Below are 11,896 nucleotides of genomic sequence, written 5' to 3'. Positions count from 1 at the left end.
GCTATTATATATGTTGACATGCCAGGGTTAATATAAATTTTTGATAGTCAGTTAGTCAAATTAAAATAATGAACTTTTGAATTTATATGTAAAATCACATATATTTGAAGTCGTGTAATTTTGTCACTTATATCCACTTCAAAGTCTACTGGTCACTATTAAAAAAATACAAAAGCATTTTCTTTATAAAATTTCATCATGAATGATGATAGCATATATATATATATATATATATATATATATATCATGGGAACTTGAGGTGTGTTCGGTATAAAAGAAAATATTTCCATGAAAAGTATTTGACCAGCGAAAAAATTAGAAATTTAAAATCATAGTGAACATATTCTAAAGAAAGTAGGAAAAATATGTTTTACGAGTAACATTTCACGTTAAAATTACATAGCTCGAAATGCGTCATCATATTCTAGAGGCTAATTAATTAATATATAAATAATAAATTGTACTACATATATAGTATTGTACTCTTTTTTTCTTGACCAAGGTTTTTTCTTTTTGTCTAAAAAAAAACTTGATTATTGACAAAATTGGTTCACTAGAATTGAAAGTCACGTCTATTATCAATTGTCTCTTTATTAGAAGTAATTAATTCTTGATTATATATTTTTAAATATGAAGGGCTATCAGATGAAGCTTCTAATTAAAGTAATTTGGATAAAATATTCATTCAATTCAAACTATATATATGTAAGCAATCAATGATGTCAGACATCAGGTTACTGTAGGGATTTTGTGTGCTCTTGTTTTATTGGATACTAAATTTAGGACGTAAGGAAGACTATTAAAATTTGTAATTTATATGTTTGAGTTCTCACATCGATGATTATTTAGACATCGGTAATCGTCATATTATCATGATCATATTTTTGGGGTAGAGTTAGATCTTCTTCTTTTTTTATCATATAGTATTAGAGTCAGACTTATCTCAATTTATAATTTTACTCGATGTGAGGCTCTCCATTTGATATTATCCACGCTTCAGATGTTCAGTCCTGCCACGTTATTGACTGATAGATTATTTGGTCTCCTTGTATAGTATATTGGTTATATAGTTATTGGAAAATTCCCATCATATGCTTTTGTATTTTCAGTTAACGTGTTTCTGAATATAAAAGTACATCTTAGTCTTTACGTACTAACACACTTTTTTAAAATATAGTCTTTCTCTAGGTACCTTGCATGAATACGTAATGCTTTGTACATCGATCTGCTACCTATAAAGAGGTGTAAAATGTCAAAATGTTCCCTTGACTAACCATTAGCTATTCATTCAACTCATGATTCAAACATATGTCATTTCATACTAGAAGCTACTTGTGTCCATTTATTTCCTACCTTAGTTTATTTCTTGGAAATTTCCTCAATCCAATGTATAAATACCAATGTTATTTCAAGATTCACCAAGCCAAAAATAAGTACACACAGTCACACACATACATATATATATATATACACAAAAACTTTCAAGATTTATTTGTGTGTACATTATATTCATGGACATGCAAAAGCAAAACCTTAAAATTAGAGAGCCCATCAAAGTGAAGTATATAGATAGTCCATTGATGGTTAATGCCAAAAATGCAACTGAGTTTAGGACAATTGTTCAAAAACTCACTGGAAAAAACCCTAAAAAAATGGCCACAAATGGCATAGTTCATGAGTGTTCAAGTGGCAAAGCACATGAGATTGATAACAATAATATTGTTGATGAGTTAATGTGGAAAGAACTTTCACAAGGCATATCTATATATCACTACCTATAGATTAATTATGCCTTGGTATATAGGACATAGCAAGGGATTCATCTGAATATCTTTCGTCAGAAAATTACATTGTATATACATAAACTTATTTCATATTTTTATAGTAGATGTTGATCATTCTCATGACTTCTTCTATCATGTTTATTTACTGTACTTTGAATTTTCTTAGTAAAAATTCTGAATTCAGCGCAATTGATCCTAATAGACATATCTAATGTCTATAACCTTCACATGTTGGCATGTTGCTCTTATTATTATTATCCACTGTGCATGAATTGTACTTTTTCTGTCTCGATTTACGTGACATATATTCTTTCACTTTTAGTATGTTCTAGAAAAAAAGACGTCATTTTTCTATAATCAGAAATAACTAACTTCAATATTTTCGGCCTCATTTACTCTTAATGACACTAATGTCTAAAACACTCACTAATATACACACACATTTTCTTTAGTTGGACTATTCGCTTCCCAAGATATTTAGGATTAATTGGACTTCATTATGAATATTAGATATCGAATTGAAAGACCAAAAAAAAAAACAAAAAAACTATACCTTGTTACCAAAATTTTGTCAAAACTGTTGTGCTGAGAAAGTGAGAGGCAATTCAGACTCTTTTGGAATTAATTTAGGCAGCTTTAGACTTCTTGAAAAATCATCCAACTGATTGTTGTTTTTGTCGAACTTATTGAAAATATGAAAAAAGAAAAAAGGTTGTGATTTACTTTACGATTACTTTTTCTGTCTCAAACTATTTATCGTAATTTTTAAAAATATTTATCCTAAATTATTTATCAAAGTTAATGGTTATTCTCCAAATATCGTCATTACTTTTTTTCGAGAATTTTTTTTTAAAATTTTCAAAACAAAATTAATTTATTTCCCCTCATTCTTGAAGAGAACATACAAACACCTTAATTATGAAAAGGTGACATATAAACAGAACAAATAAAGTAAATAATCAATGCAGAGAGAGCATATTATAAGACATAAACAAGGATTAAATAATTTGAAAAAGTTTATAATTAATATATTTTTAAAGACGTGTAAAAAAGAAATACGATCAATAGTTTGAGAATGGAATATGATTGATTAGATGACAATATCTTTGATGATTCACACAATCTTTGGCATTATTGTGCACTTTGAATACTAAAGTCATATATTTGTTTGTGTTCACACTGTGTTGGAACAAATTAAATTGATATCAAGGTAACTCAATTGTAACAAACTTGTAATTAATTATTTCTCCTCTTAGATTTGTTAATTTGAAAATTGTTTTACATTAAAAAAATTATGACCCTACGAGTAAGTAATTAATATATCATCATGTCATTTTCATATATTATAATAGAAATTCGTTTTCTTTCTTTTTTTAATTTCAAATCTCATATTTTAAGAAAATTTATCAGAGATATTATTTGAATCATGATCTGATAGTATAAATCTTTTTCACACGGACATTATATAAAACTTAACTCATCTAAGCAATCGTTGTTGTAAAATTATATTATATGTGTAAATACTGAATTAACTACATTATATTTTGAGAAAACAATTATTCTATAAATTATGAAAAAGGTTGAAAAAATTACCACAATGGGTCTATTTTAAATGTTATTTTAGTCGAAACAAATTTGGTCCCATCGCTTTAGAAAAACAAGGACGCATTGAATATTATTTTTTTCACATTACTATAATAATTGATCGGTAAATACAATTTTCAGGAAGTCTTTCAATAATTATTGAAGTACTTATTTTGAGATATATACAAAGAATAGTCAGACATTTTTTATGATTATACTAATCAATGATTTTCTTAGAGGGTATATCAACTATTCAATGATTATATTTTTTTTTTAATTGAAAAGAATTGTCAACTTTAGCTTTAAATTCTTCAAAACGATAATTATTTTGCATCAATTTTCTTTAATAAAACGACAGTTAAAATGAAACCACGGAATAATGACGATATGGATACACCATTAATGACTCAAAAATAAGTGATTTTGATGGTCGACATTCCCTCCTTTTCATATTAATATATTTATTATATAGCCCTTGTTAATCTAGTATATCTCTTTAAAAAAATTAATTAAATATGTATTTTATTAAACTAATCTTAATAATGATGTTTTAAAATTTTAAATTTGATATATCAAGGTAGTATGAAAAAGATATTTTTTTTTCTTAATTTTATAAACTGATGGATCAAGTTTTATATTTTTAAAAATTTAAACCACAAATTTAAAATTGAAATTTTACCTCGTAGGTTAATTCAGAATTTGAAATTAAAATTTTAGCTTGAGGTTAAAGTTTTATTCAAATATCATAAACAAATACAAATTTCAAATTAAAACATCAGAGAAGTAATCCAACATTTAAATTTGATAAATTCATATAAGATTTTAAATACTTAATGCATTGTACAGGTTGTGTGATGCTATGTTATCTCAATTTCAATTCAATTTAAATGAAGCCAATAAAACTATAAAACGTTTATATCAAGCCAATAAATAAAAAATACTGTAGGTATTTTTCAAATATATATTTACCACCATGGTTAAATGATAAACATTCTTCAACTTTTTACCTATAAATATTAAATTGTCTGATTTGACGTAACTTGTGATCATCAATAAAGTGTACTGGAGCTCGAAATTCTTACTTGTGTAACTCGAATTTATAAAATTGAAACTCCATCAGCGGTATTCAAACTACAAAAATGTTCTATTTGATGTAATTAAACACCAAATGCTTGATTTAATGTAAATAGTCGATTGCAACTAAGTACTAGGCACAAATATCTTTTAGTACTGTCTTGTTTGAAGAATTCTCCTTTCCTTTCTACTTGCAAGCAAGCCAAATACCCTAACAAACTCATCAAAAGTCATCAAGAACAACAAAATACCCGGTGTATGCATACAAGTAAGGTTCAAAAAGGGTAGAGTGAACACAAACCTTACTCCTGCCTCGTGTAAATAGAGAAGTTATTTCCGAGAGACCCTAGACTCTCAACTCAAGCACTCAACACATCAGAAGTGAGATTTGAAGAGGGTAAAGTGGACGCTAACATTACGGTGAATTCCCACAAGTGGAGTTTAGAGAGAATAGAGTAAACACAAACCTTACCATTACCCCTACCTCACGGTTATAGAGAGGCTATTATCAACAAACCTTCGACTCAAGCAACACATCAGAAGTGGCAAAAAAAGCAATTCATAATCAAAATAACTTAACACATGTACATGACCACATACAATAACCAGAAGCTACAAATTCTCTTGCATTACAAATACTAAAAAGAAGTAGGAACCATATGTTAAAACAACATAGATTACAATTCTTAAAGCATAATTCCTTCAAAATTCTTGCCCATCTTAATCTTGTTCCTAATTAGTTGACAAGAAAAAACTAGAACCTCCTCCTCCTCCCTATCATTACTACTACTACTACCTTAAAATTACTAGTAAAACCTTAATTTTCAATCCTCAGAAGCTTTCAGATAAAGATTCTCACCACCATCACCACCTGAGCTTCCGCCGCGCCCTTCAGCAGACATACTACTCCCAATGTCTTGCTTATTTGCGCGGCCGAAGTCATGAGAGAAACCACCACCATGAGGTGATGATTCACTTTGAAGCATGTGATGAAGTCCAGTGCTTCCACCACTGCCAGAACTCATGCCAAGTTGGCTACTATGCAAGCCTTGTTGAAATTGTGATAACTGAGACTGCTGCTGCTGCTGCTGTTGTTGTCCATAGAGCATTGATGAGGATCTTGCAGCCATGAGTTGTTGTGTTGCCATTTGTTGCGCTTGTTGTTGCTGCTGCTGCTGCTGCAGGTAACTGTGTGTCCCTGGCTGCATCATCCCACCAGAAGAGAACTACACAAAGTACATTTTAACAGTTATTTCAAACATAACTTGGATTTAAACAAGAGTTAATGGTAAATAAACCGCCTAAACTATCGTCTTCTCGCAAGTTTCATACCATAACTATCTATTGCTCTATTAACTTAACAAAACTATCATCTTTTCATGAGTTTCATACTTCAACCATCAGTGTCAACACACAACGATGTTGAGTTACCTTATATGCACTTGTTGTCAATTGGGGACAAATAATTGGCCAACTCAGCATCGAGATATGTTTTAATACAAAGAGAGTGATAGTTTAAGTAGTTAAAGAGAACAATGGATAGTTGAGGTATGAAACTTTCAAAGGTGATAGTTTAGATGTATTTTTTATCATCAACTCTTTACACAGTCGGTATATATTAACTTAAATCCTCAAGGAACAATTAAACATTGGATACTTAACCCAAAAAAGCCAAGTGACAAGGTGAGCATCGTCCAAAACGATATAAAAAGACTACAATTCATTCTCTCGACCAATATAAGACTGACAAGATGACTTTTGTTACCTGAGAATGCATGCTAGAAGGCTGAGGTTGTGAATCAGCAATAGCAGCAAGGTACATCAGATTCCTCTGAAGCCTAGCTTGGTTCCTGCCACAACAGAAATTAACCAAGTAAAATATATTTACTTAAGGGGTTTCAAAGAAACAAGAAGTCGAGAAACGACCTCTCAACCTTCAAAATAACAAACAAAAACACTCTATCTAATCCCACAAATGGGGTCTGGGAAGGGTAGGATATATGCATACCTTACCTCTATCTGCACAAGGTAGGGATAAGGTTTGCGTACACACCACCCTCCCCAAACTCCACGTGTGGTTACACTAGATATGTTGTTGATGTTGTTTCGAAGAAACAAAAAAAAATGCACTTTACTTACTCTGCACATTCACTGAGTTTTCCCGAGTTTTGGCTCTCAACAATTTTCAGAATGAGTGATTTGTTCTCATCCAAATACTAACATAGAAAGGAATAAAAACAGTATAAGCAAATATTATAATAACAACATATATAATGCCCAAAATCTAATAAAACATCCGTTAAATCAAATATCTTTTGCTTAGATCATGTATTTGTATTAAGAAATTCGATAAATATGTATTTTGAAGCACTTCACCTTTACTTATTAACATTGCACAAGGGATTTTATAGGTGCAATAAGTGATTCTCAAACTTTAGTTACATAAGTGATTTTAAGGTTGAAGATAATAGAGAGTACGCAAACCGTATCCCTACCTCGAGAAGGTAAAGATGTTTTAGAATGACCCTCAGCTCGAGTAACGGATATCAGATTTACTTACATAAAGCATTACTTAATTAACCATCTTGAATAATAAAAAAAACATGCACTTTAGTCACATAGATAACACCACCAAATGTACCAAGTATTATCCAAAAAAATTCAAATCACTTTTCAACAAGAATATATGTCCTTTTTACAAAGCATTATATTACTCTGACTGTTAACAAGTTAGAACTTTTTAAAAGCCTGCAATTATTATTAAAAATTCAACAGGGAATTTTGACTGTCTTATTATGACCAATTCTGGAAACTGACTAACTGCATCATAACCCAAACAAAAAAGCACCTTTGAGAATCTGACAATGAAAATTGAACAAGAAAGTCCTCTACTGTGGAGGCATGTTCATGGAAGACTAATGGATGTATTTTCAAGAGGAAATGAATTTCTACAAATTGAACGGAAAAAATGTCCTTTTCAGATCTCTTGATGTGTAAAAATGAAGGTCATTTGCAAAAAGGCGATAAAACTAAAAACAAGTTTGTAAAGACACAAACACCATTTGTAGCAATCTGCAAACTGCATTTCAAAGTGGTTTCTTTTCAGACACTAGTTCTCACTTTTCAGCTTAAAGTCTGCTCCTACTATTTAGGTGACATCTGACATTAACAAAAGAAACTCAAAAGCTTCTGATATTTTATCTCTTCAGTCAATATGCAAAAGTTGTTCAAAAAGTTCAAGAGAGAGCAGACTAGAACCATAGCATACAATATACATACCCTTTGGCCTTTACAGCATAAAAAAAGAAGATAATAACAACTAAAAGCCAGGAATAAGCAACCAAAGAATAAGCCAAGAATTGTCACTAAATGTAGTTATTTGACAATCTCATATACAAGCTTAACCTATTAGAGAGAAATCACACATTCATTTACTTAATTATCTTTTTCACACACAAGGCGCAAAAAGTACAGAAGAGGGAAATAGCCATTAAGTTACTTAGTATCATTAGAAAAACTCCATTCTTATGTTGAAAGATCACAAAAGGGGATATTTGGAGGTGATGAATGATAGTTCAAGACCCAAAGCTACAAAATAGTTTCACACATACAATGAATTTGTGTGCCTGCGATTGATCAAATCCATGCACCTAGATATCCAAATAGTAATGAATAGGACTATGTCATTCTAAAGAACACACTTTTATTTGCTTAATCATCTCATAAAAGCATCTTACTTTAACAAATGCAAAAGAGAGGGAAGAAGAGGAATAAAAAGATTATAAAATATAGATACCCTTTAAGCAAATCTTATTAAATATCATAAAATAAGAGGGAAGATTCCAATTTCCAACTACTAGAAGCCAAGAATAAACAACAAAAGGAACCCTAGCTACCTACCACCTCAAAAATAACTACACTAGTATTATATCCTTTCCATGATTTCATGGCTCAGCCCTTTGAATTCTTTTTGATAATAGATGACGGAGTGACTCGAACACAGTTTTATCTTCTGTGTATAACCCTTACAACAAGAAGCTTTAACTGTTATAAAAAACACATTTTTATTAGCCTAATCATCTCTTCCCCACTTAACTGTATACATAAAAGCATCTCACAGTAACAAAAGCAACATAGGGGTAAGAAAAAAGATTATAAAATATAGATACCCTTTTAGCAGTACTTATCAAACAGCATAAAAAAGTAGTTCACAACTATTTAAAAAATCAAGAATAAACAACCCAAGAAACCCTAACAACCTACCCCCTCAAAAATAACTATACTAGTATATCCTTTTCATGTTATATCATGGCTCATCACACGAAAAGATGTTTTTATCTTTCTCTGTATGAAACCATAACATCAAGAAGCTTCAACTGTTACAAAGAACACAAAAATCTTTTTATTTGCTTAATCATCTCTTCCCCAGTATACATCAAAGTATCTCAGATTAACAAAAGCAATAGAGGGGGAAGACAAAGATAATAAAATATAGATACCCTTTTACCAGTACTTATCAAACAACATAAAAAAGAAGATCACAGCCTACAAAAAGCCAAAGAATAAACAACCAAAGTATCCTTTCCATGTAATCATGGCTCATCACAAAAAGAAGTTTTATCTTTTGTATGTATAACCATTTCATCTAGAAGCTGCATAAGCTATAAAGAACACATTTTTTTATTTTCTTATAATCATCTCTTCCTTAGTATACATAAAAGTATCTCACATTAACAAAAGAACCAGAGGGGTAAGCAAAAGATTACAAAATACAGGTACCCTTTAACCAGAACTTATCAAACAAAATAAAGTAAAAAAGATCACAACCTACTAAAAGCCAAGAATAAACATCTCAAGGAACCCTACCTACCTATCACCTCAAAAATAACTACACTAGCATATCCTTTTCTTGATCATAGCTCATCATAGAAATAAGTAATATCTTCTCACAGTACAACCATTTCATCAAGAAGCTTCAACTGTTATAAAGAACACAAACATATATAGATACCCTTTTAGCAGTAGTTATCAAACAACATAAAAAAAAAAAAAAAAGGATCAATCAAAACCTACTAAAAGCCAAGAATACACAACCAAACTAAAGAAGTTTTATCTTCTGTTTGTGCAAACCACTTCATCTAGAAGCTGTAAAAGTCATAAAGATCACACTTTTATTTGATTACTCATCTCTGCACAACAGTCTACTGTACACACAAGAAAAGCATCAACAGGGTAAATAGCAGAATTTCAAGAATTGAAAAAAAAAAAAAAAAAAAAAAACATGTTGATATACTCAGTGTTATCAAAGGTGCACTTTAAGCATGCTTAAGCCCTGAAGCGAGGCTCAAAACGTGTTGAGTGCTACGCCTCGCTTTATGTGCGCTTTAGTGTCATCATCAAGGTTCTAAGGCAAACATTTCCTTGCCAATGAGCCTCTCATGAAGAATGAAGCTAAATAATTGGTATTTCACTTTATCATAACTTTTTTCAATTTCTTAGGTCATATATTTGTCATTCATGTTTATAATTATTAGTCTTGGACTAAACATATATATTTTATTCTTTTCTCCCTTTGCGCCTTTTTTTTGTTAAAGCCCACGCTTTATTTGCGCTTAAAGCCCCCAAAGATCTAAGAGCTTTTTTGCGCTTTTTGCCTTTGACTGGATATACTGCCTTAATAATTTTAAAAAAAAAAAAAAAAAAAAAAAAAAAAAAGACCTGTTGAATATGGTCAGTAGTGACGTTCGTTGGATAGTAAGCTGCCATCATGGGCTGCATCTGCATCAGGTGCTGCTGCATATTTTTTGCTCCTCTTTTTATACCCACCAAACAAAAAACACACACTAAAACACACACACTAGGGGGGTTTTAAATGCAAAGTTTCAATCTTTATCTGTTTTTCTGTGACGAGTGCAGAGATATCAAGGCAAAGTGCAAAAAGGAAATGGACCCTCTTTTTTATTTATTTTCTTCTTCTGTTCACAACTTCACTTGACTTGTATAGTGACACTCAAATACACAGCAATGGCAATTAATGGGATATTGACAGTACGTAGGAAGAAGAAAAAAAAAACAGAGCTATGGGGTACATCAGTTTTGTACTCACTGTGTGGGGGTGTGGAGTGAGGGAAAAGAGAATCTCAATTCTTGTGGGTAAGAAGCCATTATAAGGCTTGTAAGTAAGTAAAATGTTTTGCCTACACCAACCGGAGTCGGTGGTGGAGTAATAAATACTCATTTATTTTTAATTAAAAGTTTCGATCACTTTCGAGAATGTTTTGCCTACACCAATCAGAGTTATGGTCGAGTAATAAATACTCATTCATTCTTAATCAGAGATTTCGACCTCGAATCTTTTTTAATACACGGTCAATTTTACTAGAGAATGTTTTGCCTCCAATGTAAATTTTTCCGCATGAATCTGAATTTAATCTGACTCTAATGTAAATCAAAGATTGTGGTGTAGTGATAAATATTTTTTCATCATTAATTAAAAGTCTCGAGTTTGTATATTCTTGGATATTGAGTCGAGTTGATTTTAATAAGGAGTATTTTATCTTTGATGTGAACTTTTTCATGTAAGTCTATATTTAATCGAGCTTTAATATAAATAATCGGATACGAGTGAAAAAACTAAAAAAAAATATAGGTAAATGTTTTACCTGCATTGGGGTTTGGATCAATTTTATTGTTTTTAAACTTTTATCAGCAGTCACTACCATTAATTTAATGTGGGCAAAACCAAGTACTACTTTCTTGATTTTATGTGATTTGTGTGTCACCTTGCAAATCTCATATTATTTGTCATATAAAATGCGTATCTACTTATTTAATTTTATAATAATTTAAATATATTTTTATGTATATTTAAAATTGAAGGATATAAATGTCAAGTTAAAAGACATATTTATATATTATTCCTAAGCAATTCAATGTAAGCTTTTGTATTTACCAAAAATTTGATTTTTTTTTATAGATTTAAAAAAATATATTTATGTTTAAGCATATGTTTTAATAAGAATAAATTGTGAGTAAAGGTCCCCAAAATCTTTTTTAAAAAAAATAGAATTGTTTGAGTCAATTAATGAGAATTTGAAAATCTAATCAAATATCACGATCAAATATTTAAAAATAATTTCTTTTAATTTTACTTACAAAATCATTATTCAAATGCTAACTAAATTTAAAATTTTGATATAATAAACATTATTTTAAATATTTTTGTTAGTTTGATAGCTAAGTTACTTTTACTTAATCACAGAGTGAATTATTCAGATGATAAATATAATTCAAGTTAACTCATACTAAAGTTACTAGTCGATGGAGTTGTTCTTTCTTTTATTAGGGATATCGAACTCGAATCATATTAAGAAGCTTTCCTATTCGAATGGAATCTTACCTAATGAAAGTTAATTTCAATATAACTATCGAACACGAGAGATGAAAAATTCTTC

General features: G+C 30.2%; 1 protein-coding gene across 1 annotated transcript; it reads right to left on the bottom strand.

Moving 5' to 3' along the window:
• Positions 1–5,013: 5,013 nt before the first annotated feature.
• Positions 5,014–10,580, bottom strand: LOC102593346 (GRF1-interacting factor 1-like). Its single transcript, XM_006366965.2, has 4 exons — positions 10,161–10,580; positions 6,582–6,658; positions 6,208–6,292; positions 5,014–5,668 (listed from the first exon to the last, which is right to left on the bottom strand). The coding sequence occupies exons 1-4, from the start codon at positions 10,239–10,241 to the stop codon at positions 5,267–5,269; spliced, it is 645 nt and encodes a 214-aa protein (XP_006367027.1). The 5' UTR covers positions 10,242–10,580; the 3' UTR covers positions 5,014–5,266.
• Positions 10,581–11,896: the final 1,316 nt, after the last annotated feature.

The sequence above is a fragment of the Solanum tuberosum genome, unplaced genomic scaffold (genome assembly GCF_000226075.1).
Source record: "Solanum tuberosum cultivar DM 1-3 516 R44 unplaced genomic scaffold, SolTub_3.0 scf00690, whole genome shotgun sequence".
Taxonomy (NCBI): domain Eukaryota; kingdom Viridiplantae; phylum Streptophyta; class Magnoliopsida; order Solanales; family Solanaceae; genus Solanum; species Solanum tuberosum.
This window is presented reverse-complemented; position numbering and strand designations above follow the sequence as displayed.